The 27,646-nt window shown below is 59.9% G+C and overlaps 1 protein-coding gene across 1 annotated transcript; it reads left to right on the forward strand.

Annotated features, from left to right (window-relative positions):
* HIP1R (huntingtin interacting protein 1 related) lies at positions 1-26,401 on the forward strand. Its single transcript, XM_031442582.2, has 32 exons — positions 1-211; positions 12,820-12,883; positions 13,273-13,415; positions 13,718-13,774; positions 14,813-14,893; positions 15,300-15,376; positions 15,655-15,716; positions 17,596-17,736; positions 18,466-18,523; positions 18,652-18,727; positions 18,906-19,046; positions 19,172-19,233; positions 19,410-19,482; positions 19,560-19,743; positions 19,838-19,926; positions 20,016-20,132; positions 20,239-20,340; positions 20,585-20,779; positions 21,227-21,374; positions 21,508-21,594; positions 21,947-22,054; positions 22,223-22,359; positions 22,603-22,713; positions 22,947-23,005; positions 23,267-23,297; positions 23,380-23,442; positions 23,798-23,898; positions 24,027-24,132; positions 24,242-24,365; positions 24,442-24,503; positions 24,743-24,949; positions 25,229-26,401. Exons 1-32 carry the CDS (start codon positions 119-121, stop codon positions 25,274-25,276), a joined length of 3,207 nt encoding a protein of 1,068 aa, XP_031298442.2. The 5' UTR covers positions 1-118; the 3' UTR covers positions 25,277-26,401.
* The last annotated feature ends 1,245 nt before the right edge of the window (positions 26,402-27,646 follow it).

Consider the following 27,646-nt stretch of genomic DNA (forward strand, 5'->3'; position numbering starts at 1 on the left):
TGCGGACGGCCTGGCGGTGCCTAGGCTCGGGCGGGCGGTCTTACGCGCTCAGTCGCGCGGAGCCGGGCCCGGGAGCGCAGGAGGCGGCAGAGGCGGCAGAGGCGGCAGCGGCGGCAGGATGAACAGCATCAAGAACGTGCCGGCGCGGGTGCTGAGCCGCAGGCCGGGCCACAGCCTGGAGGCCGAGCGCGAGCAGTTCGACAAGACCCAGGCGAGCGGCGGGGCCGCGGGCGGGAGGGCGGGCGGCGCCCTTTCCCCTTCCCCTCGCACGCGTCCCTCGGGGCCCGGCCTGCGCCCGCCTCCGGAGCGCCCGCGGCTCGGGCCGCTCCCCGGCCACCTCGCTCCGCCGGCCGCATCTCGGTCACGGCCACCTGGCTCCCCGGCCTCCGCCGCCCGAGCCGCCCCGCGCGCAGGTGAACCGGAAGCGCGCGCCGGGGCCGGGGTGGCGGGGGACCCAGGTGGCCGGGGACTGAGATGCTGCCGGCGACCGAGGTGTCCAAGGTCTAAGTTGCGGACGGGGACCGAGGTGGCCGGGAGCTGAGGGGGCCGAGACACGGCGGTGGGCCAGGTGGGTCAAGGTGCGTCCGTCCGGCCCAGCCCGACTGGATTTCTCTGCCCGGGGAGTGCCGCCCCTCCCGGAACCCTGCCACCTTCTTCCATGCCTTTAAAAAAAAAAAAAAAGCCCCCTCCTCGGGGAAGCAATGCATTTCCTTAAAGGAAACTCCTTGTTTCCTTTTCTCCTGAGCTGTTTTCAGGGCCGCACGGTATCTTATTATCTGTTGGGCTAAAAGTTTCACGTATGTAGCCAGACTTGTTTGCCCGAGCGCTGGCCCACATATAAACAGGTTCACACCCCCTTATTAAATGCCGGCGCCTGACAGACAGAAACTTCCTGGGGCTCCCTTCCCGCACGTCCCACGCGCCTGCATCTCTTCCAGGGGGTGGCCTATCCTGGGAAGGTTATTTTAAAAATGAAACAATGACGGGAGTGTTTATCTGTCCATGTGCTCCTGCTGAGGGTGTTGCTCTGTTTCTGGTTTTCTGTTCCTTTTTATTTTACAAACACTGAGGTGTTCTTACGCCTGGGGGAGGGGGAGAGCATACGTGTTTATTTGCCAAAAATAAGTCAGCCAAGACTGAAACAGCAGAAAATTTTTGCTTCAGAAATAAAGGAAGCCCGAAGGACCCCTCTCACCCCTGTGTGAAGCGGGATGGTGACGTTTGTGTCTGCCACTAGCAAGAGGTTCCTTCCTACGTCTCCCTGCGGGGAGCAGTGACTTTTTTCTGCGGTTTCTTTTAGATCAAGTTAGCACATGCAGCTTACAACTTTCATTTTGAAGTAAGGAAAAAAAAATGCAGGGGAAACATCTAACCTTTGTGCTTGAGACTAACAAGGAAAATGATCAGGAAACCTTGGCTCTGAAATCCTAGTGCTGAGCTAACCTCGCTGCAAATTATTAATTTATCCTTGCGATCGCCATCTGGCCCACGGTATATTTTCAGCCCGGAAAGCCCATCAGAAAAACAAATGTGGCATTTAAAGTCATTAATATGCAATTAATTGTGCCAGGAACTTGTGGAAGGATGGGGAGAAAATTTTAATTGGCAGAGAGAACCTGGGTGTTGTCAGAGCTTGATTCATTCACTGATTTTTAGTTTTTTTCCGTACTTTTGAGGAGGTATAAAGAGGGCTGATTGCTACATAGAGGAGATGGAATTTAAAGTTTATTGATCTTATCCTTAAATTGTTATAAATCAAGGGCAACCTTCCTAAAGCTCAAAGGGAAAGAATCTCTTCCTGTTACCGGACCACACATTTGGTGGTTGGTTTGATAAACAAGAGCGTATTTTGTTCTTCCTGGTTGGGTTTTTCTCGCGGCCCAAGAGGGTGACTTATAATGAATAATTTGTAATAGGTGAATCTCAGAGGATTTACCCATTCTGGGGCTCTTTTTTCTGAAGAAATGGAGTTTGAGTTCATTGTCTGGGTTTGCTTGTCTTCAGAGTGACTTATTGAGAGATGTAGGAATAAGGTTTTGTGCATGATTAATATTTAATTAGATCACTCCCAGAAATATCTAGTGAGCTGTCAGCCAGTCCCCATTGGTGGAAAGGATGCAGACAGCTGAGATTGCTGCTTTCGGGCCTCCTTCTGGACAGAAAGTAACACATCCACCCATGGACGCACCTTCCCTTTGGGATGCAACCCGTGTCTTCACTTTGACCACAGTGCCCTGGGTAGCAAAGGGGCACTTGGGCTTCCTTAGAATTTAAGTCCCCGCCATCCTGCCAGCCTCACTTTTCCTCCTGGACTCCTGGGTCAGGAGGAGGAAAAATGCCTCCATATTAGCTTTCTTGGCAGGTCACACCCTGTTTTGCAGAAAGGTCCCTTCCGCGCCCTGGTCAGGAGTGTGAAGGGAGGGCAGTCGTACTTCCTTCGAGTGGTGGTACTTGTGATTGTTGCATGATTTGAGTGTGTGTGTGGGTGTTAAAATCCCAGGGGTGGCGTCCAGAAAGCTGGTCTGTTCTTTCCTATGACTACAGTCCCTTTGGTGGTAAAACCCCTTTTCAAAATGGAAGTGACAACATTGTATTGGCTTTTTGTTGTGGTGCTATTCTGAATGCAGAATACTATGGAACACGGTATACCCGTATTCTGAACCTGACAATTGCCTGTCTTGTTAAGAAGGTGGTGTGGTATCGTGGAAGGCACTTGTAGGCAGGTGTACCTGACTGCTAGCCTGTGTCCCGGGGCAAGTTACTTAACTCCTGAATCTGTTTCCTCGTCTTGTGAAAATAGAGGTAATTCCATGTACTCCTTAGGGCTGTCTTAAGATGTAGATACAGAGAGGTAGGGCTCAAGTATGGCCCCTCAAAGATGTCCGTGTCCTAATTCCGGGAACCTGTGAGTATTTTACAGTCCCTGATAGGAAAATGCTCATCAGCTGACCTTAACGTAGGTGCTTAGCCTGGGTTGTCCAGGTGGGCCCAGTGTAGTCACAGGGCATTTAAAAGTAGAAGAGGGAGGCAGGAGAGGAGGTCGGAGTGATGAGAGGCGAGGTGAGGACTCCCCCAGCCATCGCAGGCTTTGGAGAGGGAGGAACTCGGGTGTCCTTCTAGAAGCTGAAAAAGGCAAGTAGAGCCTCTAGAAAGGAGCACAGGCCTGCCGGCACCTTGACTTTAGCCCCATGAGACCCATGTTGACTGCTGACCTCCAGTCCTGTCAGGTGCTAAATTTGTGTTGTTTTCGACCACTGAGTTTGTGGCGATTTGTTATAGCAGCAATAAGCAATGAAGGCATCCAGAATGCAGAAACGTGTAGTCTAGTGCTGTGCACATGGTCAGCTGGCCACCTTTCTCCCTTCTCCACCCCCTCAAAAAACAGCTTTAAAATTTGAGAACGATTTCCAACCTTCTACTGGAGAGGAAATCAATCTCTGAGGCTTATTGTGAGTGAAGACTCAGCAGATAGGAGTCCTGGAAATGCTAAACTCCAAGCTTGCTTTTTCCTTATCTGTGAGCCCCTTTGCTGCTCTGGGCCTCAGTTTCCCCTGCAGGAGAAGGAAAGCTTCCTTGAGGGTCAGGACGAGAGGGGCCGCACTGCTCAGTGAGCCAGGCCCGGGGGTGGTGGTGGGGTGTGATAGGCGTTGGGGTAAAGCTACCCAGGTGTTAGGGGTTTTCTGGTGGGAAAGGAGCTGGGGAGGGGGAGCAGCAGGTGGAAAACAGTTCATAGGTCCAATTTTCCAGGTCAGAGTGTGACATGTCCCCTCAGCAGCCTTTGTAGGATCGAAATCTTGTAAAGATTAACATTTATTGACACTCAGGGCTTCTCAGTCTGGCTCGCATTAGAACAGTGCTATCAAGTAGAAACTGAATGGGAGCCACGTGTGTATAATTTTTAGATTACTGAGCCACGCTGACATAAACAGGCAGGTGAAATTCATTTTAATCATATATTTTATTTAGCCCTGTGTATCCAAACTACAACCATTCCAACTCGTAATCACTATAAAAATTATGAATGGGATATTTTACATTCTTTTGCTCCTATCAAGTCTTCATAAATCCATTAAAACATTTTTTTTTGTTTTGCTTTTTGGGGGAGGTGGAGGAGGTAATTAGGTTTATTTATTTTAAAGGAGGTGCTGGGGATGGAACCCAGGACCTTGTGCGTGCTAAACCTGCTCTACCACTGACTGAGCTATACCCTCCCCGTCAGTAAATCTATTTTGTGTTTGACACTCACAGCTGGGCTCATGTTTGGGGTGCTCAGTAGCCACACATGGCCAGCAGCTACTGGATTGACTGGCACGGGTTGAGAATCACCTGGGGAGCTTATAAACTTGCCAGCGTCTAAATGCTGGTGACTTGGTGTGAATTGGCCTGAATTGAAGCCCTGGACATGTGGATCTTTTTTTTTTTTTGGAGTTTCCCAGCCAGGAACTCTTTAGAATCTCATTATTAAAGCCACAGGGCCCAGACAGGTTTGGGAACTTAACTCGAGCTTCTGGTTTGAAGGCTGTTCCCAAATAGGCAGTGGTCTTTCAGACTCCCATCCTTGGCACACGCTGTTCCTCTGCCCTGACTCTCCTTCCCACCCGTGCTGTCACCCTACCTCTGCTGGGCAGGCAGGCGGACTCCCTGTCTGTCTTCGTTATTCCTTGTAGACACTGTGGTGTTACCACACTCAAGTCACTAACCCTTTGGGGCCTCATTTAAATGTTTTTTTTTAAAAAGTCCCCTCACCCCCGAGTTTGGGAGGAAATTAAACTCTGTAGTGGAAGGCAGAATACCCCCAGCTCCGCCCACCCGGCTGCCCGGGCACGTGCAGGCTGGCTGAGGGGCTGGAGAACAGGGGCCAGCCAAGGCTTTCTGAAAAGGAGAAGAGAAACCAGCAGGCGACAACCCACCTAGGACGCGCGCGCCGCACATCAGCACCTGCTGCTTCCTCTCCCGCCCCCAGAGCAGGGCCAGCTGGGGTGGGTCACGGGTGGTGAGCTGTGCCCTCGCCTCTCATTGCACTGCTGTTTCATGCCCCTGAGACACCATCCACCTGGTTCTGCTGACTGGTGATGCGCAGGGCAGCTGACTTCCTGGCTCCTGGGGAGTCCTGCCAGAATCCCCCTGGGCTCCCCAGGTGTCTTTTGACCTCTTGGTCCAGGGCGGGGTTGGGGCTGCTCCTCCTTCCCCTCCCCCTCCCCATCTTTGATGCATGTTTGTCCCACGACACGTTCATGAGGACATTTACTGTGTGTGTGTTGGCTTGCTTCCGGTGCTCTGGGGCGTGCTATGCAAAGATAATAAAGATCATTCTCCTGGACAAGAGGTTTCGTTTCAGCAAAGGAGTCAGAGAGGTGGGAGACGGACAGGTGCGCTGTGGCAGGGCAGTTAAGGGGAAGACTGTGCCTCAGTCTCCCCATCTGTGAAATGGAGATAATAGCAGTGCTCGAGACACGGAGCGGCTGTGAGGTTTGCAGGACGACACCGTGCCCGATGCAGAGTAAATGCTGCACTGAGTAGCTGTGCACGGAAAAGCAGGCTGGACTGAAAGGAGAAATGATGCCCTCTTGGGTTCTGTTCCTGTGTCCCTCGTTCAGCCTCTGTAAATGAGGAGGGCGGGACTGGGTTGTTGGGAAGAGAAGCAGATCCCTGCCAGGGTTGGGCCGAGGTGGGAAGGTGGGGCACAGCTGTTCCTGGAAGAGAGATCCTGCGGTGCTCATGTTCCAGACCCCGCCCCCCCCGCCCCTTTTCTGGACAGCAGGCCCCTGATTCCAGGTGACACTGTCCTCTGGAAGGTACTCCCAGGGGAAGCCCAAAGTAGCTGCCTTGGCAGAAACGCCTGCGCTCCTGATCTGGCCCCCAGGCCGGCAGGCCTGCCCGTTTGTGAATGAAACCCGCCTGGGCGCTGCAGTCCAGCAGCTTAAAGCGGAAACTCTGGAGTCGAGTCTAGGCCTGCTTGGCTGGGAGACAGGGAAACCCAGCCGGCTAACCTGAGACTCCGGCCTAAAGGGCCTGTGCCAGCCGGGCTGCACTGTAAGCCATACCCTCCCCCTGCTCCACCTGATTCCACGGTGGACTCAAATATCACCTTGTTTGCAAAGCCATCAGCTGCCCGCCTCCTGCCCGCGCCTTACTGGGCTTCCCTAGTTCTCGCGATGTTACCCTGTGTCCATCTCCCCAGACGCTGCGCTGACCCTGCGGGAGTGGGTGGACGTGCGGGTGGCCGTGTGTTTAGATCCAGGGTCACGGAGGAGAGGTTGCATTGCCTCCTGCTCTGAGCCCCTAAGCACTTTCCCCTGTACCCCAAGATCCTCAGACAGGGGCAGTGTTGGCCCCTCTTTCGTCCGAGCACCCAGGAGTGCCCGGCCTAGGGGCCGCCCTCGGTGTGTGTGCTGAGCCAGCCGGGGGAGGCTGGTGGTCTTCCTTTGATGCCGCTGCTCGGTGAGGCCTAAAAGACCGTGGCACCCACTGCAGGGAGAGACCGGGCCCTTGGAGAAAAGTTTAGTAGTGGCGGGGCTGTTTTCCATCTTGCTAAAATAAACAGTCTTCAAACTGCCGTAGGTTCTCCTGCCAGGGAATGACTCACCCCCCTGGCTTATGGGACAGACAGGTCTGTGGAGACATGTCACCAGGGCCCAGGGAAGGAAGCTGCCTGTCCATCCTGGAGATGGGACTCGGGGCCACGTCCTCTACTCCTCCTCTTCCTCCTCACTTGTCACCTGCAGAGCCCTGGGGAGAGGTGGCAGTGGCCCCTGTGAACTTCATCCTGGTGAGTGGGAGGCTCCTGCCTGTGGCTCACGCCCTCCTCCAAGCACCGCCCTCCCTCCAGTTTCGTAAATGGTGAAATGATTGAGAGGCCTGGCTTGAGAGAGCAGGGACAGGGGACATGAATGAAGGGGAAGGACAGTCGAATTGGCAGGAACAGCCTTGCTCCACTGACCTCCCGTGAGCTGAAGTGACTGAGCTGCAGACCTCCGGCCCTGAGCTCCCCGCTGCTTTGCACGTGACCACATCCAGCCACCGCCTCAGCTGCAGAAATCCTGTGTTTGCTTTCATCAATGGCCTTTGAGGTGGCAAAAGCATTTGAATGGGATCTCTCTGTCCTTCAGACAACTCTGAAAACACTGAAGCAGGCTGCCCCACCTCTCTGCCTGTCCCTGTGCCCCTGCTCTTTGAAGGATGTTTTTGTCCCTGCCAAGTGCCACTGTTAAGCGTCATGATAACAGTACAAGGAGGATTAAGTCTGATTCATTTCAGGGTTGATTTTAAAAATAGAAACTGTCTTATGGTTGCCTTTACTCTTTAATTCCAGTGATTAAATTATTAGCTGGAGAAAGAGACACTCACTGCCTTGAATTTAACCAGTGCTTACATTTGAAAGAGCTTTTGCTCATTCAAGTGCTCGCTCTTTCTCTCATCCAGTAAAGACTTACTGGCCACCAGGCACGGGTTTCGGCACTGGAGGTGCGGCAGGGAGCAAGACCAACAGCATTTCTCACGCCAAGTGCATCTGTTCAGGGCTCGGAGGTAGAAACTATAAAAGGTCAGCAGATGGGTTGGTTTCAGATAACAAATGTCCTGGGTGAACGTGAGCAGGAGGGTGCTGTCCGTGTGGAGGGAGGGGCTGCTTTAGTTAAGGTGTTTAGGGGAGACCCCTCAGGAGGGGCGTTTCATCTCCGAGCAAGGTGACCCCAGAAGCACAGCCAGGCCTGGAGGTGGGACCTGGCTTGCCCTGTTTGAGGGACAGAAGGAAGACACATGTGGCTCGAACAAAGCAAGGTTTTGTTTGAGGGTTTTTTATTCCTGCTTCCCAGGCGGGAAAGGGGAAGTTTCTAAAGCGAAGTCTCCCTGGTAAGTCTGGGTGGACAGGTGCAGAGTCCATGGGCTGAAACTGGCCGAGAAGACCTGTATTTGCTTCTATTCGTGTGGGCTGCCAGGTGCGTGGGCTCCTGGGGAAGGGGTCTCCCCGAGTCCGTATCCCTTTGCTGTGCAGAGCTCCCCACAGCCTGGAGGGGTTGGAGCTCACAGGGAACGGCCAGGGCTGCAGCCTCCACGGTCACTCAGCTCTGACCCCTTGCCGAGGGCTGTGGGTTTCCAGAACGGCGTTCCAGTGTTGGTACGCGTTGGGCTGAGGGGCTATGGCCCCATGAGTGGCTCATGCTCCTCCTCCATCCTCAGTGACTGTCCCCCGACATTGTCCTCCGACTGCTTGGCTCTTCCTGAAATTTGTGCGGCCCCTTTGCCTGGCGTGAAGCCCCACAAGCGATGGGGCAGGAACAGCGTTGCTGCTGCCACTGACCCGAGCGTCCCGGCCTGGTTGCCTGGCTTCACTGATGGTGTCTGTACCCCAAGGTTTCTGTCTCAAGTCCATACCAGGTGACAAGCCTCTCAGGAATGTCACCTGCTGGGGCTCCTGCCCCAGCCTGGCTGCCTCATGGGTGCTCCCTGCTGAACAGCGCCAAGATGCTTTCCTGTGTATCCATGCAGTCACCGGTGCAGGGACAAATAATGCCACTGGTGGCTCTGTCTGGCTAGGTCCTGGGATTGTCTCTTCAGGCTTGACTTCCGGCGCTTCTGCTGGCACCAGACTGGATTTTTATTAGACGAACAAGAATGAGTTTATTCCTGGAAGCAGGGACAGGTGTGTCCTGAGGCTCCGGCTCCCATGGATCCGGTGGGGCCCTCGTAAGAGGCGTTTCCGGACATTCCCACCCTGGTTGCAGGACAGAAGCCACTGAGCGAAAGGCCGGGGCTTGAAGTCAGAAGCCCGTCCTCACCGGCAGGAGTAGGGGAGGCCTGGAGGAGCCCCGTGAACTGCCTGGTGCCGCCTGGTTGCTGTTACCATCCATGGTTTGAACAACTCCCAGATCCGAGATCTGCATGCTGACTTGGAGTGGGCCTAGGTCCTCCCTGAGTGGTAGCAGGCCCTCTGGAGCAGGTCCCTGTGGTGGGACAGGGAAGGACGTCTGTGTTGGCACATGGCCCCCTCGGCCCAACCCCTACCCCAGTGAGACAGGTGGCCTGGGACCCAGTGGTGCCTGAAGCACCCCGTCTGAGTCCTGCCCAGCCACCTTGGGAGCTTCTCTGCCAGGTTCATGGAGGCTTGGGTATGGGCCGTCTGTGTGGGGACAGTGCTTAGAACAGTGCGTGGCAGGGTGTCAGTGCCCGGTAGCATTTAATCATTGACCTTTGAGCAAGTGATTTACCTCCTTGCTTGGATTTTCCTGCCACCAGCGTTACTTAGGAGATTAAATGAGGTGCTCAGCACCATGCCTGGCACACAGCTGAAGTCAACAAAAACTGTTTTATTGTTCAGTTACTGAGACAGTCTGCTGGCCTTGCGGCATGAAATACGCCTCCTGCGGGCTTCTCAGTGCTGGCGAGTCTGGCTGTGTGTCCGGAGCCTGCTGGAGCCTTCCCAGCCCGCGGCGTGGTCCCCACCCTGCCCTGCGGAGGGTCAGGCCCCACACCGGGAGTCCGGGCGCTGGGTGGAACAAGGTGCAGACTCTTGGAGGGTTCCCAGCGAGGCACCTCCCCGGGGCCTGAGCTCGGATTTTTCTAGCCCAGAAGGAGCAGCAGCTGTCGGAAGCTGTTTAATCACCTCCCTCACGATCCATCCGCCCTCTGCTGTCCTTGCCGACCCTCCAGCTCCCTCCCCCAGAGTCTCTCTGGGCATATCTGGGGGTCTCACAGACCCACCGTTACTGCCCTTGCTGCGCTTCGCTGCCCCAGGTCGGAAGTGGGGAGAGCTGCTCCCGGCGCCGACCTCTCAGAGTCAGACAGCGTCCCGGTAAACAAAGCCCCAGACGGTCGCCCAGGGCCCTCTCTCCGTCTCTGGCTTTTCCATCTCGACCCCGGGGCCCTAGTCAGTCCAGTCCGCTGGAAGCTTGCCTCTCCCAGAAGACCCCCTCCCCCGCCCTCGATCCCGCCCGTTGGGACGGATTGTGCTTGCTGTTGTCAGAGCTGCCCCGTGGCTGTACCAGGGCAGGTGGGGGCCTTTTTCAGTCTGGCAGGCCGGAGAGAGCCCCCATGATGCCCCTCTGACTCCCCCTTATCCTTCAGTTTTCCCACAGTCACCCATTGGGCCGGCGTGAGGATGCCATGCTGTGTAGACAGAACCAAGTGTTGCCACGCTGTGTAGACAGAACCAAGTGTTGCTGGCAGTCAGAGCTGCCTCTCCTGTAAACCCAGAAGCTAAGCTGTGTCAGAATCGCCCAGGGCAGATGCCAGGGCTGCAGAGAAGAACCCTAGTGCTCTCCCCACCTCTGTGGCCCACTCAGGACGGTCAGGGGAGGCGACAGGCGTCCCTTGGGCCTGCCGTCCCCTCCTGGGACGAGGCTTGGCTGTGGCGCCTGGGAGGGAAAGCGGGCCTGTGCGGCGTCCACAGACCCCCTCTGTGTGAGCACTGTGCCTCCTTGTGAGGCTTCCCGGCCCACACATCTGCCGCCTGCACACAACGGGGCCGTGTTCCCGCCGGGAGGGACCCTGTTCTTGCAGTCAGTGGGGGGAGGGACGGGGGGAGGCCTGGCGCCCAGGCAGCGGTGCCGTGTGCCTGAGTTACCACGTCTCACTGGGTCCCCCGAGCCTCCCTCACTGCTTTTGAGAACCTCCCATGTGCCCGGCCCCGTAGCACAGGGGCAGAGCCTCTTCCCTCCTGGCATTGACGTGGGCTGGGGCTGGGGGGTGGTGACAGACAGGAAGACACCGTTGTCGTCGTCGGGGGTGCTGAGCACAAGGAGAAGCATCAGTCAGGGAGGTTTAAATAGGGTGGCCGGGAGGGTGACAGGCTAGCAGAGACCCCAGAGGGGAGGGACAGGTGCTCTCTCTGGAGGTCTGGTGCGTAGCCGGAAGAGGGCGCTCGGTTTACATTTGGACCAAGGATGAAGTGAAAGCTTGTGTGCCTAGGGGCCTGCGGGGAAGACTGGGGGGCAGGAATGCTTAACCCTGGGCCCCAGCCCTTCCCTCCCTCCCTTCAGGGTGTGTCCCTGCTCCCGTTCCCAGCTGTGTGCAGGCCCTGGGGGAGGGCAGGGAGGGCTGCTCTCCAGGAGGGAGACGCGAGCACACCCTTCCTGGCATCTGCCCTGGGACTGCAGTTTGCATCTTTGCTTTCACAGCCTCCTGGGCAGCCTGCTTTGCATGTGTGGCTTCGGCTCTGCTCTATTCTTGCCTGGGACCTCCTGGACCAGGTGGCAGTTGTCAGAAGAGCCAGCTCGGGTGTCAGGGCGGCTGGCGGATGGGGTTACACACCCCCGGAGACAGGCGCTCCCTGCTTACGAGCTGCTGCTGCTTGCTGCTGGGAGCCACGGCCCTCACCCCCTGTCGCCTGCACTGCGGCGTCCGCTGTACTGGAGGGAGGTGCCTGAGGGTTGTATAGCAGGGTCGTTAGGGACACGGAGCGTGGAGTCAGCCAGACCTTTTGCCTTTATTAGCTGTACAGACAAGATACCTGAACTCCCTGAGCCTCAGTTTCCTCATCAGGAATGTGGGCTCGTGATGACTTGCCAAGGTTGTTACTGGGAGCCTGCTGCCTGTGCCAGGCACAGGGAAGCACCCAGGAGTTGCTGGTTGTTGATCATCATCCTCATCGCCACTACCCTGGGCAGAGTTCTGCCGGGTGGGGCGGGGGCGCAGCTTCTCTCAGTGATGCTTGTTGAATGAAGACGGGCGTGTGGCCTCAGGGAGGCCGTGCTGGCAGAGGGTCGGCAAACACAGAACAGATGGGCATGGAGAGCCTTCTGCATCTGGCTCGCTGAGGCTTCGAGAATAAGAGAAGCCAGAGCCTGTCTGCATTTCTCAGGTCCCTGGTACAGCGAGGCCAGGCTGGGAGAGCGGCCTTGATGCCAGGACAGTGGCACCCGGGGCCTGGTGTGCACCCTGCAGCCCCGCGCCAGGAATGGCCACAATGGGTGCTGTGTGTGAAAGGAGGTCAGCCCCGAGCTGGGGTGGGAGGGAGGGGCCGAGGGGCCTGGCCCAGCCCCCAGCCCCATGGCTCCTAGGTCTGCGGGGCGGAGCAGGAAGCCCCGCCGGCTCCCAGGGGGTTGCTTTTCTTATGGAGGAAATGTTCAGCCTTGCAGAGCAGGCCCACAGTCAGTTCACAATAGACTGTAGATGAGTGAAGTCGCCTCCGTGCCCGGCAGGGATAGTTACTGTTGTCCCCGAGCCAGAGGTGGAGAGCACAGTGGCCTCTGGGATAAAAAGAAAAAGCCCCCGCTGGCCCACGGGGCTCCCTCTCCGCCCTGTCCCCTCCTGCCCCCACTGCTGCTGGGTGGGCTGTTGACAAGCCTGCGCGGGGCCGGGCTGCAGGGTGAGCGTACAGTACCCTGAACCCTTGCCCTGCACAGCCAGCTCCCTGGACGGCCTGGGCGAAGGGCAGTGTGGGCCCTGGTGCCGGAGCTGGGGGAGACTTGGGAGCACCGGCCGGCCTGGGGGGAGTCTGCATTGGTCGGGGACCCTGTCCTGTCCCTTCCGCTAACGGCACCAGCAGCTCTTCTCAGTCCACAAGCACCCAGGCCCTTAGCTCAGGGTGGGGCGGGGTGGGTGGACAGAGGGTTACAGGCCCTGCCACCAGCTGGTTTTGCACGTAGTGGCTGTGAGGGCCTTGTCTCTCTGGGCTGTGCCCCACGGCAAAGTGGGGGTGACGTGTGTCTCTTGGGGGAGTCCACAGCCTGTGAGGGCTCGGGTCACGGCAGCCCCTTTGCACCTGCCGTTAACCTGTAGGAAGAGCCAGCCCTGTCTGTGTGTCAGCCTTTCCCCCTTTGGTGGGGTCTCTCCCAGGAAGGCTGCCGGGTTTCTGACCTCTGCCTCCTCTGTCCCTCCCAGGCCATCAGCATCAGCAAAGCCATCAACACCCAGGAGGCCCCCGTGAAGGAGAAGCATGCCCGGCGTATCCTCCTGCCCCTGTCCGTCTGGGCCCCAGGAGCGGGGGGAGTGGGTGGAGGATGTGGGGAAAATGAATGTGGGGAGCAGTGGGCGCCGCAGGTGGCCTGATGGGGCGTGTCTCCTGTGGCCTTAGGCCAGCCTTGCTCACCTTCCAGACTCCAAGTCCCATCTTAGGAAGGCCACCTATTGTCTTAGGCCCTCGGGCCACCTAAATCCGTGGCAGTAACCTTGGCCTTTCTCTTACTTGGCCGAGAACCATGGCTCTTGGCGAACTGGGGCCCTCCTTCCCCGTCCGCCTCTGCAGTCAGTCACTTGTCCAGCTGTACCTGCTGAGCAGCCCGACCCTCCCCCGACTAGAGTCTCTGCTGCCTGCACTTGGCCTTGACCTGGTAGGCATCATTCTGGGCACCCACCATGAGAAGGGGGCCTTCACCTTCTGGTCCTATGCCATCGGTCTGCCGCTTCCCAGCAGCTCCATCCTCAGCTGGAAGTTCTGCCACGTCCTCCACAAGGTCCTCCGAGATGGGCACCCCAATGTGAGTAGCCGCTGCCCACTGCTCTCCAAAGGGGCAGGTCTCCTGTTGCAATGACTCCATGCCTCCTGGGCCCAGGCCCTCCGTCTGCCACCCCCTGAGCAGGCCAGCCCCCAGGGAGGCAGAGTGGTGACCTTTGAAATGAGAGACTGTCCCCACGTCTGCCTCCCTCAGCTCCGGACAGGCCCACCCCCCCTGCTGCCCTCCACCCCAGGCCTGCGCCCTCGGCGTCGCAGCTAGTGCAGGCACAGGCGTGTCGGGGCCGGGAGCCTTCATCCTTGCCCGCCGTCTCCCCCTCCGTGCAGGTGCTGCATGACTGCCAGCGGTATCGGAGCAACATCCGGGAGATTGGAGACCTGTGGGTAGGTGCGGGGAGCGGGCACGTGGCCCGAGCGCCTCGCAGGTGGCACTGCCCAGAAAGTCCTGCTTGGAGTTTGGGCCCCCAGCACATGGTCTGAGGGAGTAGAGCACCTGGGATGGGTGTCCTCTGCCTTTCTCTCAGCAAGTTAGAGATGTTATGTGGGGCCACGGCTCGGGGAGGTGAGCATCAGTAAAAGAAATTACAGCCTGGCTTTTAGCGCCTGGCACCAGAAGTTTCAAACATGTCACTAGTGGGCCCTCTGGCTCCAGAAATGACTCGCCCTTTAGCTCCTGTGAGTTGGGGAGTGTGGCAGTACTCCACTCTGTCCGGCTGAGGGAGGGGTGCAGACTCCCAGCCCCCCCGGACCGGCTGCCTTTGAGTCTCAGGGTTGGAAACCTGTGTTTTCTGCAAGGTCCCCAGGAGTCTCATTCACAGAGCCGCGGGGCTTGTGTGCTAGATCCACTCCGAGACCCTCAGGAATTAGGCTTCCTCTTGGGTGGAGGGGAGGGCCTCTGGCCTTTTTTGTCCCCTGGGAGCATTGCTGGGGCCTGTCAGCCAGGCGGGGTCAGGTGGCCTCTGGGAACTGACCAGCCTGTGGAGAGGAAGCCCCTTGAAGGATGGAAAACGGCATCCTTGGTGCCATTTGCAGACACAGGGCCAGCTGGCGTGGCCGCAGGGGATGTGGTGTTTGGAAGTGACAGAGGAGGCAGCTGGGAGGATGTGTACACGCGCCCGTTGGAACGTGCCTCCCCGGCCACCACTTTAATAAAGTATCCCAACTCAGAGCTGGCCTCTTGCCCCGGACAAAGAGCTCTCTTGTCACAAGAGTTTCTTTGGCAAAAATGATAAGAAGAGAGAGTGATAGGCAGAGAGGGGGTTGGCCGCCTCTGGCTGGTCATGCAGTGTTTGTCGAGTGAATAAGTGACAGTGTGGGTGGGTGAGGGAATGATACCCACCTCGCGTCTCTGGCTCAGCTTCCTTGCTTACCCTGCGCGTGCTCCCGGGCACTGAGTCCTTACCTGGGGCCCTGTCTCCGCAGGGGCATTTGCATGACCGATATGGACAGCTGGTGAATGTTTACACCAAACTGTTGCTGACCAAGATCTCCTTCCACCTTAAGGTAGTTTCCTCGGAGAGTCGTGGGGCTGCAGGGACCGGGGCTCTTCCCTCCGTGATGTCCTAGGACGTAGAGGGAAGGTGGGCTCTGTCCTGCCCCGACCTGACCCCAGAGGAGACTCAGGACAGGACGGCAGGAAAGTCAAGGCCCTGGCACGTTCCTGCGGGCTTGGAGGTGGTCTCAGCCCTGCCCTTGGCTTGGGGCGGCCTCTGGCTCTGGCTGGACTTCCTGTCCCCTCTCCCCTGGTCTCTGCAGTTGCTGCAGCCCCTTCTCAGCTGGCACCCGGGGCAGATGGCGGCTCCACAGGCGAGGGGGCTCCTCCGGCCCCTTTCCCTCCCTCAAAAGCTAGAACTGGTTCTGGGCCAGGGCCGAGAGGGGCCATGGTTGAGTGGGGGTGTCCTCTCTGCAGCACCCCCAGTTTCCTGCGGGCCTGGAGGTGACAGACGAGGTGTTGGAGAAGGCCGCTGGGACTGACGTCAACAACATGTGAGTCCTTCCCTGGGTTCCCCTGTCTCTTCCTACAGTGACCCTCACCCAGCTTCCCTGGGGGCTGTGCTCGGTCTGGGGCTGAAGGTCATGTTCAGGAGATGAGGCCAAAGCTAAGGGGATGGGGTGTACCTGGAACTGGGCATTTTTGGCTGATGGACTGTTGTATCTGCAAAGACATGTTGATGAACTTGCTCCTTCTGTGACCTGGGGCGTCTTGTGGGGGCACGCCCCACACCCCTGTGGCTTAGCCCTCCTCTGCCCACCCCTCTCCGTAGCTTCCAGCTCACCGTGGAGATGTTTGATTACATGGACTGCGAGCTGAAGCTCTCTGAATCAGGTGAGTAGCTGAGGATATGATCTGGGGTCTGATTGTGAGTCCTTAGGGCCCAGGGTTGGGACAAGAGGGACATAGACCTGCCACCCCTAGTGGCCAGCCTGACTTACCACTCTTAAATGCACCTGCCCCCTGAGGTCCACGGCCCTGCCAAGAGCAGGTCTCGAGGCCTCCAGGTGCCCTCAAAGCTGGGGAAGAGAGGCCTTTACTGCCCCTGCAGGACGCCAGGCCCCAGCTGGGTATGCCCAGGGCACGGTCTTGGCCATTTCTTACATTGAACAAACCCACTCCCTTGGCCTCAAGGCAGGGAGGATGGGGAAGGGGGCACCAGAAGCCTCCTTTCCAGGTTCGCAACCCAAGTTCCCACCGACCTTGGCGTCTGCAGATCCTGCCCCGTGACAGTTGGTTTGGGCCGTCTGGCCCATTGTCTGCTGTAAAAAGGACTCTGAGTCACGTCGGATTTCCCAGCCCAGGAACCCAGCAGCCGCTGGACAGGAAATCTCAGGGAGCTCACCCTCCCCAGGCTGCAGAGGTGATTGTTCTAAGTGGCAGCTTCATAACAACTTGTGGGTGACTCAGTGCTCCCCGCAGGAGAGTGAGAAGCAAATGCCTTTTTAAGGGGAAACCAGGAGTTAGAAAGAGGTGGGTCTGGGCACCTCCTGGCATTCCGGTGTCTAGACTCCTGAGGCCAGGCCAGTCTGGGGGCATCTGAACCTTTCATGCCCAGGAGGGCCAGCCGAGGACCTGACCCGGGGAGTGGAGGGCAGCTGCCCTGCAGATCTGTGCCTCTCCCAGTGGGGAGGGGAGGAAGCCCAAGGTGGGCGCCCCCACCCCGCATGCTGGCTCCTCCCTAAGAAACGGCACAGGGGCCGGAGGGCGTTCCCCCAACAGCCAAAACTGGGAAATGTCCTGAACACCCCTCAGTGGAGAAATGGCTACGTTGTGTTTAAACCCCAAATAGTGTTTTATGTGTGTTTTAAGTTTCTGCAAGAAAAGTGTACTTGACATGACATGTCATTAGGAATTTAGTTTTAAGCAGGTGAGGGGCAGCATGTAGTGCCTTCCTCCTCGTCCCTTCCCTCCCGGCGTCTCGTGTCACTGGAGGTGGGCGGATGGTCCCACCCCGGGCAGATCAAGAGCAGGGCCCTGGCTTGGCGCCTGCCCATCCAGAACATGTCCTGGGTGGGCCGCCCTGGGGGCCTCCTCACGGTCATTTCTCTCCCTGCCCCAGAGAGGAGGCCGGCTGGGGCAGCAGTATGTCTGTCCCTTTCCCTCCTGCTTGGTCCATTGGATGAAAGGCTGATTCTCAGGGGCAGGGGAGACTGACCCCTGGGGTTTGCAGAGCCGTGTCCTGAGCTGTGAGCCTGTTTCCACGTCTGCAGGATGAGGCCTTGGGGCTGCATGGCCTCAGGCCTCCTTACCTCCCAAAGTTTCAGAGTGAGCTGGAGGCCCGTGGGTACAGGCCCCACGAAGTCACCCTGTCCCTCCAGCTCCTAGTCCTGGCCTTCCCCCCGGAGGCTCTCAGGACACCCCCCCAGAGCTGAGCTAGATTCTATTTGCTGCCCCCTTGCTGTCACCCTAGTTGGTGGGAGCGCTGGGCCTGAGTTCTAGGCAGCTTCAGTGCACAGAGTCTGTCCTGGCCTAGGAGAGCACGTCGGTGTCCGCAGGCCTGGGGTAGAGCCCTGCTGCCTGGCCAGGAGCTGTAATGTCCGTTCCCCAGGCCATCGCCCCGTCTTCACATCCCAGGGTTGTTGTGACAGTGCTGTGAGATGCCACTGTCCTCACCACGGCCATCATTACAGTTCTGGCCAGGGTGGGCTCTGCACCTGCACCTCCCTGGCTCCCCAGCTCAGGCTGCTCCTCCTGCCCCTCTTTATTGCAGTTTTCCGGCAGCTCAACACAGCCATCGCGGTGTCCCAGATGTCCTCGGGCCAGTGCCGCCTGGCTCCCCTCATCCAGGTCATCCAGGACTGCAGCCACCTCTACCACTACACGGTCAAGCTCATGTTCAAGCTGCACTCCTGTGAGTACCCCCCACCCCCCCTGCCTCGGGCCCTGAGGGTCAGCCGAAGCCCCAGAGGGCTGTGTTGATAGACACACAGGAATGAAACCAAGGTATCTTTATTTACTAATTAAATATAGCAGTAATAAACTCCATTATCCATTAACATAAAAACATTCTTGTTATGAAAAATCACTGTTTTCCAAAACAGAGATACAGTAAGTCGCATAGTTTCACGTGTTTGCTGTTCTCTTAAACGTCTGGCCTGGGAGGAGGCAGTGTTCGGACAGGCACGGGCACGTGGCGTCTCCTTCGTGTTCAGGAAGGGTCTGGGCCCAGCAGACCCTCGGAAAGGGCTCATCCCAGACCTTGCTTCGAGACCCACTGGCCCGGGGTGTGTGAGCTGTTCCAGTGTCAGCCCCGGGCACATGAGTGTGGGTGCGCCTTGAAGGTGCGGCAGAGCCGGTCATGAGTGAACTGTGCGAGCTGTGGTCACGGTTCCTTCCCTCGCTCAGCAGAGAGCTGACCCCTCACAGGGGTCTCCTCTGGCCCTCCCGATGGTGGGCGGGACCTGGCCAGGTGGCTAGTGACCTCTCTAATCTATGATTATATTATATTATATTATAATAATTTTATATAATATTATAATTTCTGGAACCTGGAGGAACGGGGAAGGGAAAGAGAGGCAGTGGATCTGAAGTCTTAGCCACAGAGCAGTGAGACCTTACAGTTAAACCTTACTGCCCCCAGGTCTCCCTGCGGACACTCTGCAAGGTCACAGGGACCGGTTCCATGAGCAGTTCCACAGGTACCAGCCTTGGTGGGGCTGAGGATAGCAGGAAAGAGGCGCTGTGACTCTCAGCCACATGCGCTGGGGACGCCCGCTGGGGCCTGGCTCCTCTGACCCGCGTCCCTCCCCTCCCACCTTCCCGGCAGTCTCAGAAACTTCTTCCGCAGAGCCTCTGACATGCTCTACTTCAAGCGACTCATTCAGATCCCCCGGCTGCCCGAGGTACTGGCGCCCTCCAGAGGCCGCTGCTTCGCTGCAGCCCTGGTGCCTGCCCTGGGCTGTGTGCGCTTGGAGGACCCTGGGCAGCTGGCGGTGCCCCACGTGGGCTGTGGGGTTGGCAGAGGGAGGGCTTCCTGGCAGGGTGGGGCTGCTGAGCACCTTCCACCCACTGCCCCCGCAGGGACCTCCCAACTTCCTGCGGGCCTCGGCGCTGGCGGAGCACATCAAGCCGGTGGTGGTGATCCCAGAGGAGGCCCCTGAGGACGAGGAGCCTGAGAACCTCATTGAGATTAGCACGGGTCCCCCAGCTGGGGAGCCAGCGGTGAGCTGCCCCCTTGCTGAGGAGGGGTGTTGGGGGGTCACGGTCCCTGGGCTGTCTCCCTCTCTCTCCTGGCCAGGAGGACCTGGGGCAGTTGGGGCAGAGGTCACCGTGCTTTGCTGTGACAGGTGGTGGCTGACCTCTTCGAGCAGACGTTTGGACCCCCCAATGGCTCCATGAAGGACGACAGGTGAGAGGGCCCGGGGGACTGAAATAGCCTTCACAAGAACTAGCGGTGCCCAAATCCCAAGGGGCCACCGATGAGACCAGTTGCTGTGCCTGGGTCTCCTGACTGTCCTGGTTGACAGAACTTGAACGCCAGGACTCTGTGGGCCTGGGAAAACTCTGCCCGACCTCTGTCCCCAGGGACCTTCAGATTGAGACCTTGAAGAGGGAGGTGGACTTGCTTCGCGCAGAACTGGACAAGATCAAGCTGGAGGTGAGGGGCGCGGCCGAGGGGGGCTGGACCCTGCGGCTGCCCCGCCCGCGGGACCCACGCCCCTCCTGCCTCCGCAGGCCCAGCGGTACATCTCGCAGCTGAAGGGCCAGGTGAACACGCTGGAGGCTGAGCTGGAGGAGCAGCGGAAGCAGAAGCAGAAGGCCCTAGTGGACAACGAGCAGCTCCGCCACGAGCTGTCCCAGCTGCGGGCCGCCCAGCTGGAGGGCGAGCGCAACCAGGGCCTGCGCGAGGAGGCCGAGAGTGCGTGCGGGGCCGAGCGGGGCAGGTGGGGTCCAGGCTACGGGGTGGGCTGGGGGCCGCGGGGTGGGCTTCACGGCCTTCCCCTCCTGCACAGAGAGGGCCAGCGCCACGGAGGCGCGCTACAGCAAGCTGAAGGAGAAGCACAGCGAGCTTATCAACACGCACGCCGAGCTGCTCCGGAAGGTGGGCCGGGCGGGGGCGGAGCCTGCGGGAGGAGGGGAGCCCCCGGCGCCTGCAGAGCCCAACTCCGAGCCTGGCCCCCGCCTGTGCAGAACGCAGACACGGCCAAGCAGCTGACAGTGACGCAGCAGAGCCAGGAGGAGGTGGCGCGGGTGAAGGAGCAGCTGGCCTTCCAGGTGGAGCAGGTGAAGCGGGAGTCGGAGATGAAGGTGCGTCCAGTGAGCACAGGCCCTGCCTGGTGGGTTCCTCCCCCAACCCCGCAGCATCCCCTCCAGCTCCACAGTCCCTGTGATGCGCTGTCCTGTCCCGTCTCAGCTGGAGGAGCAGAGTGACCAGCTGGAGAAACTCAAGAGGGAGCTGGAGGCCAAGGCTGGAGAGCTGGTGCGCGCGCAGGAGGCCCTGAGCCGCACGGAGCAGGTGTGGTGGCCGCTGGGTAGGGTGGCCTCCTGGGATCGGGTGGGACAGGAGTTGGGTTGGCTCAGAGGGGCCCTCGGTGCTCTTGTGGTGGGGCTCTGACCCCGTACCTGAGAGGATGCGTGAGAAACGGGACTTGGTCCTTGGCCCTCGGTCTAATGGGGCCGCAGGAACTGTCTGTTGATTAGGTGGGGAGGGGGGCAGGCGCGGCCTCTGGAAGCCTCGCTCACACACCAGGTTTTCACAGAGCGGGTCAGAGCTGAGCTTGAGGCTGGATGCGCTGAGTGCAGAGAAGGACGAGCTGAGCAGTGCTGTGCGGCAGCGGGAGGAGGACCTGCTGGCGGCCCAGAGCCTGGTTCGGGAGAAGGAGGAGGCGCTGAGCCAGGAGCAGCAGCGTAGCTCCCGGGAGAGGGGCGAGCTGCAGGGGCGGCTGGCGGACAAGGTAGCTGCCCCGCCCCGCCCTGCCCCGCCCCACCCCTCCCCTCGCTTCGCGCTCTCGCTCTTATATTTCCCCCTCTCCTCCGCCCTTCCCCTTCCCCTCCGCCCTTTCCATTCCCCCTCCGCCCTTTCCATTCCCCCTCCCCCTTTCCATTCCCCCTCCCCCCTTTCCATTCCCCCTCCCACCCCCTAATCCTCCTTCTCCCCCATACCCCATCCCCATACCCCCCCCACCCCGTGTTAACAGCTGAATCGGGACAGAATTCCTTTTCATTACTGAGCTGTCCGCCTTACTCCTGAGCCTAAGCACTGGGGGTGGAGCAGGGCCTCTTTTCAGAACCTCCTCCCCCACAGCAAGGGTCTCCGCGCTCGGGACCTGGCTGGTTGCCAGCCCGTGGGGCTGACCCTGGGGGGCAGTGGGGTCTAAGCCTCCTCTCCCCTCTTCCGGCAGGAGTCTCAGGAGCAGCGGCTGCAGCAAAGGCTCCTGGATGAGCAGTTCGCCGTGCTCCGGAGCACAGCCGCTGAGGCCGAGGGCATTCTGCGGGATGCGGTGGGCAAGCTGGACGACCCCCTGCACCTGCGCTGCACTAGCTCCCCGGGTAGGGCCGCCCCCAGTGCAGGTGCAGGCGCTCGCGCCGTGGTCCTCTTCCCTCCCACCCGGAGAGGCGGGCAGAAGGATGATGGGGCCTCAGGCCGGGCTCCGCCCCTCACTGCTTCTCCCTGTGCTTGCAGACTACCTGGTGAGCAGGGCCCAGTCGGCCTTGGATGCAGTGAGTGCCCTGGAGAAGGGCCACGCCCAGTACCTGACCTCCAGGGCAGGTAAGTACAGCGGGGACAGGAGTGGGCAGGGCAGAGGCCGCCAGCTGAGGTGCTGGGTCCACCAGGCCTTCGCTGCCTTCTGCCTCTGGGGAGGTTTCCCATAATCAGGAAGCTGAGCAGGTACTCCCCTCCCCCACCCCTACCTCGGAGCCCAGCTCCACCAAGGAACCCAGCCCTGTGGGCCTGGGGTCACAGACCTGAGTGTGGTTCCCATTCTGCTTTCTGGCTGCATGATTCCCTCCCCCTCCACCCCCCTAAGCTGGGGGATTGGTGCCTGTCTCTGGCTTGCTGGGCTGGGAGCTGGATGAGCTATGCAGCGGCAGTGCTAAGGTTCACCACTCTCCTTGCGTAGACGCCTCTGCCCTGGTGGCAGCGCTGACCCAGTTTGCCCACCTGGCTGCGGACACCATTGTCCACGGCAGCGCCACCTCCCACCTGGCCCCCACTGACCCTGCTGACCGTAAGTGAGCCCTGACCTTGTATCTCAGTGGTCCTCCTGGGCGACCCCGGCAAGAGGGGGCTGTGGACAGGTCCTGGTGTCAGACGGGGTTGGGGCCTGCGTGTGGGGTCTTCCAGGGTTCCTGGAGCCGGCTCCCTTCACGGCTCTCTCCCCGCCCTCTCCCCGCAGGCCTGATCGACACCTGCAGGGAGTGTGGGGGCAGGGCGCTGGAGCTCGTGGGGCAGCTGCAGGATCAGCAGGCTCTGCTGCAGGCCCGGCCTGGCCTGGTGCGGGGTCCCCTGCAGGGCATCCTTCAGCTGGGGCAGGTGAGGTGTGCAGCCGTGACTGCGAGCACAGGCCAGGGCACCTGGGTGGGGCTTACATCCCCAACTTTTCTTCACCTCCAACTTTTCTTCACCTCCTTCCAGTTTGGGCTGTACAGGTGCCATGTGCAGAGCCTGCGGCTGCAGGACACAGAACATGGCTGCCCCAGCCTCTCTCCCAGGCTCTGTGGGGTGGCGAGGGGTCAAATCCACCCTGTCTAACCCCTGGATACCTTCGTCCCCCAGGAGCTGAAGCCCAAGAGCCTGGATGTGCGTCAGGAGGAGCTTGGGGCTATGGTGGACAAGGAGATGGCGGCCACGTCTGCGGCCATCGAAGATGCCGTGCGGAGGATCGAGGTGAGGACCCGGTGCAGGGGTGCCTCCACTTCGTGCAGGAGCCCTGGGGGCTGGGCTGGGCCGAGTGCTGGCTGCACCCACCTCTGCACTCGGCCTCCGTGTGAGGGACAGACGGCCCCTGTAGGTCAGACCTGGGGTGCCGGCGGGGGCGGGGGCTGGCTTTCCCTCCTTGGGCCATTGCCTCCCACGCTGCCCTCCTCCCAGCCTGCTCAGAGCTCTGTTGTTGGGTGTAGGACATGATGAACCAGGCCCGCCATGCCAGCTCTGGGGTGAAGCTGGAGGTGAACGAGAGGTGAGCCCCACTTCTGCCCCCCAGGGTGGGGCAGGTTCCCAGCAGCCTTCCCAGATCTGGAAGGGGGGTTCTGTCCTGACTGTTCAGCTGTAGAAAGAAGGGTTGGGAACCAGCAGAGCACACCCACCCTGTGGGCCCACCTGCGGAGTGCCCAGTGGTTTTCCCATGAGAGGCAGGACCAGACTCCCTACGCTCCTCAGGGGTTTCTGGGGCCACACTGCAGATCCTTCTCTTTTCCCCACCCCTCCCTCCTCTCCCCAGGATCCTCAACTCCTGCACAGACCTGATGAAGGTGAGTGGCTGGCTGGGACCCCAGGGCGGGCTCTGTACCTGGCAGGGCCGCCTGAGAGTGACATGTGTCTTGGTCTCGGCAGGCCATCCGGCTGTTGGTGACAACGTCCACCAGCCTGCAGAAGGAAATTGTGGAGAGCGGCAGGGTGAGCTAGGCTGCCCGCTGGTCTGACAGCACCTCCCTCGCTAGGCCAAGTGGGCCCGTCCCTGGTGGGCAGCCCACACCGCTGGGGCCACAGATTCCTGAAAGGGGCAGGACCCCAGATCACCCTGTGGCTTAAGCCTGGCCATGGGGCTCTTTCTGGCACGAGACACCTGAAGTGTGCAGTGATGGCAGACCTTTCCCACGCATGCAGCGTGCCTGGGAATCATAGCTTCGCCCCTGACATGGCCCGGGCGTGCGCCCTTGTGCTTGGGGTGAGGGGAGAAGGGCTCAGTGGGAGATCTGTTGCCACTTGTGATGTCCTTCATTGGTCCGCCCTGCTCTCCTGTCGCCACTAGGGGGCAGCCACGCAGCAGGAATTTTATGCCAAGAACTCCAGGTGGACGGAAGGCCTCATCTCTGCCTCCAAGGCCGTGGGCTGGGGAGCCACACAGCTGGTGTATGTCGCCCCAGGTTGGGGTGGGGCACAGCAGGGTGTGTGGTGCTCAGGGTCTGGGGAGGGAGCGTGGGGGTGGCCCGGTTGTCCATGAGGCTGGAGACCCAGGCCCTGCCTGGCTCTGCCCCCAGGGAGTCAGCTGACAAGGTGGTGCTTCACACGGGCAAGTATGAAGAACTCATCGTCTGCTCCCACGAGATCGCGGCCAGCACAGCCCAGCTGGTGGCGGCCTCCAAGGTGAGGCTCCGTGCTCAGCCTCTCACCTCGGGTTTCTCCGCTCTGGGCAGGGAGACGAGGGGAAGGGGGTGAGCCCAGCAGGCCCCTGACCCACCCGCACTCTCCCCAGGTGAAGGCCAATAAGCACAGCCCCCACCTGAGTCGCCTGCAGGAGTGTTCGCGCGCCGTCAACGAGATGGCCGCCAACGTGGTGGCCTCTACCAAGTCGGGCCAGGAGCAGATCGAGGACAGAGGCGAGTGCCGGGGTCCTGGTGTAGCAGCCGGGGTGGAGGCTGGCACCCAGACACTTACCCTTCCCTCTGGTCACAGACACCATGGACTTCTCCGGCCTCTCCCTCATCAAGCTGAAGAAGCAGGAAATGGAGACCCAGGTAGGCACCCACACCCAGCAGCCCAGCTTCCTCCATACCGGCCTCCCCTGTCCCTCCCCCGTCCCTCCCCCGTGCTCCCCTGTCCCTCCTCCATCCTCCCCTGTCCCTCCTCCATCCTCCCCTGTCCCTCCTGCATCCTTCCCTGTCCCCTCCTCCTGTCCCTCTCCTGTGGCTGAGCTCCAAGAAGGCTCCCTGGGCCACGGCTGTGGGGTCCATTGAACGGCATTGCGGGGCTGCAGGTGCGGGTCCTGGAGCTGGAGAAGACCCTGGAGGTGGAGCGTGTGCGGCTGGGGGAGCTGCGGAAGCAGCACTACATGCTGGCCGGGGCCGTGGGGGCGCCCGGTGAGGAGGACCCCGGCCGGCCTAGCCCTGCCCCCCGCAGCGGGACCTCCAAGAAGCCGCCCCTGGCCCAGAAGCCCAGTGTGGCTCCCAGGCAGGACCACCAGGTGCCAGGCATCAGTGCTGGGGGGGGTGCAGGGGCGGGTGGCAGGGCAGGGGCCCTGGGGGTGCTGTCCTGGCCTCTGCTTGCCAGTGTGAAGGGCATAAGGCCTTGGAGGTCAGAAACACATGCTGCCCCGGCGACGGGGAGCACAGCACATGCCAGGGGCTTGCTGAAGAGGGAGGAGGCAGAGGACAAGGAAAGGTGGGGTTCATGGGGGCCTGGCCTGGATATGTCACGCACCCCCGGCTGTGGCCACTGAGCCCCGCACCTTTGACTCCTGCAGCTCGACAAAAAGGATGGCATCTGCTCGGCTCAACTCGTGAACTACTAGGCACCCCCGAGGGGTCCAGCGGGGAGGCTGATGGGCAGGCCCGGGCCCACGTGGCTGAGGAAGCTCTGAGAGGCCCGGTCCCCAGCCCCACAGCCCGCATCAGTGTCCCCAAGGCCTCCAGCCCTCGCTGAGCCTGAGGGCTCAGGACTGACCAGGGCCAACAGGACCAGTTCTCCTGGATGGAAGCAGCCAGAACCCAGCAGGCCTGAGCCACAGCTCTTCAGGAAATACACGGAACATTCTTAATATTCTGAGTTAGATCTGTTGTGAGTTCGTATTCAACACACTGGGAAGCAGGGCCACTGGAGGGGCTGTCTGGAAAAGCCCCCCACCTCTTCGGACTCGGGTCTGAGGTTAGAGATGACTAGGAAGAACACAGTCCGTGCTGACTGCTGGGGAGATGGGTACATCACCTGTTTATGGCCTTCTTGGGGCACTGATTCCATGGAGACGGGACCTGGTGGGGCCACAAGCAAAGTGGGATGCTCTGGGTGGACTGGGGGTAGCGCCCCTCTCTCCCCAGGCCTTGCTCTAGGACATCAATGATGTGAGTGCTGGGGGGACGCAACCCTCGGCCAGGCAGAGGCAGGCCACGTGAGGCTGCCTGGCAGGGCGGACCCCGCGGCTGAGCGCCCACACCCGCTGGGCACAGGTGCTGCCACCTTGTGGTCTGTGTTCCCGCTGGACTGACTGCAGTGACTCACCCGCTTCCTGTTTTTCATCCCCCTGATCTGGGTGCCCCTGCCCTGGAAGCCCCATTCTGGCCACCTCCCATGCCCACCTTCTCCCCCCTCTGCCTGCCCACTCCCTGGGTGATTCCCAGCTCCCCTGAAGGCTCACCCAGGAAAAGGCCAGGAGCTAGGAGTGGCGGCCCGCTCCGTGGAACCCAGGTACCTCATGCTGCACAGGAGGGGGCTGCCGTTGGGGAGGGCTCGGCCTGGCCCCGCCCCAGACGGAGGAGTGGGAGGCACTGTTCTCCCGGAGCCCGCGCCTCCCGGGGAGGGGGACCCGGCTGGAGGAGAGGCCCCGGGTCTGGAGATGAGCACAAGGAGCCAGCTCTGTTTGCTTTCTGTTGAGTGTTTGTGTTGAACTGTCAGATGGGCAATAAAACACACTTAGACTGTTGTCACCGTCACCCCACGGTGAGGGGCTGCGCCGGGGCTGTTCACTTCTAAGAGGCCAGGACGCTGGGCAGGCAGCGTCTTAGCTTTTGCAGGTAGTGGGGCCGCGCTGGGGCCTCAGGAAACCTCAGGGCCGCTTCTGGTTGCTTCCCTGGGAGGGTTGTGACTCTGGGACACGTGTGTGGTGAGTCACTTCTGTGGGGACGTGGGGCTTTTCTCCACGGCCTCCATTCCTAGCCGGAGCCCCCTCCCCAGCCCTGTTGGAAGCCACACCTCTTTCAGGAAGGGAGGGGTGATGGCTGAGACTGCTTCCTCACGCACAAACCTGAGCTTGGTGGTGACTGACTCCTGGCTGGACTTGACCGTCATGGCCACATACAGCTTTTTATATGAGATAACAGGTGTCCAGGCTTCTGGGAGCATGGCTGGCTGTGCCCGCACCCACCTTCCCCAGGAGACCCCGGGGGTGGACGCCGGTGCTCTGCCTTGGCGGGCTGCCCTCAGTAACTGCACCCCTCCCCCAGGTCACCAGCATTTGTGGAACCAAAGGACAGTGCAGGTCAGTGGGGGGAAAGGTCGCCTTGGGTGGCTCCTGCCATGTGGCCTCGGGCAAACATCCCACTCCCCGTGCCTCAGCTTCCTGGGGGATGAATTGGGGCCCTGCCTCCCTCCAGAGTGGTTGTGAGGAGACAGGTGGGGACAGGTGTCAAAGTGCTTTGAAAACTCATCTCCACGAACAGGGAGGTACTGAGAGGGTGCCCGTGTCTGGTCCTGGTTTTCTGAAGCTGTTTTTCTTACAGACTTTAAAGTACATGATTCTCTCCAAATACAAACCAGAACAGTAGTGTGAGCTGACTGCACTTAAGTCCTCAGTGAGCAAACGTTTAACTGGAGCCCCACAATGAGCAGCGTCGGAATCTGGCCTTGGCGTGCCCACCACCCACTCTGGCTCAGGCCAGCCCCCAGTCCTCCCTGGACCGTCTCACGAGCAAAGGGTCCCAGAGAAGGGAGAGATCAGACATGGCTTGAGAAGGAGCCAAGCGCCCCCACTGGGGGTGGACTACAGATTTGGCTGGAAGCTTCCTGGCAGCCACTGGGAAAGGAGAAAACTGACACATTCTCTTAAACAAAAGCAAACTGACTTCTCAGGAAATGGTTCCCTCTTACAGGAAAACCATTGCAGTGTCTCCCAGACGCCCTCTCAGCAGTGACAGGAAGGGAATGGCTAGAGGAGACGTCTCGGGACGCT

Source organism: Camelus dromedarius, chromosome 31 (assembly GCF_036321535.1).
Source record: "Camelus dromedarius isolate mCamDro1 chromosome 31, mCamDro1.pat, whole genome shotgun sequence".
In the NCBI taxonomy this organism is placed as follows: domain Eukaryota; kingdom Metazoa; phylum Chordata; class Mammalia; order Artiodactyla; family Camelidae; genus Camelus; species Camelus dromedarius.

Excerpts from the sequence above, each read along its gene's own strand:
- HIP1R (XM_031442582.2), top strand. The coding sequence starts at position 119 with ATGAACAGCATCAAGAACGTGCCGGCGCGGGTGCTGAGCCGCAGGCCG. Across the intron at positions 13,416-13,717 it reads TCCGAGATGGGCACCCCAAT|GTGCTGCATGACTGCCAGCG; the intron begins GTGAGTAGCCGC and ends CCCTCCGTGCAG. Across the intron at positions 13,775-14,812 it reads GGGAGATTGGAGACCTGTGG|GGGCATTTGCATGACCGATA; the intron begins GTAGGTGCGGGG and ends CTGTCTCCGCAG.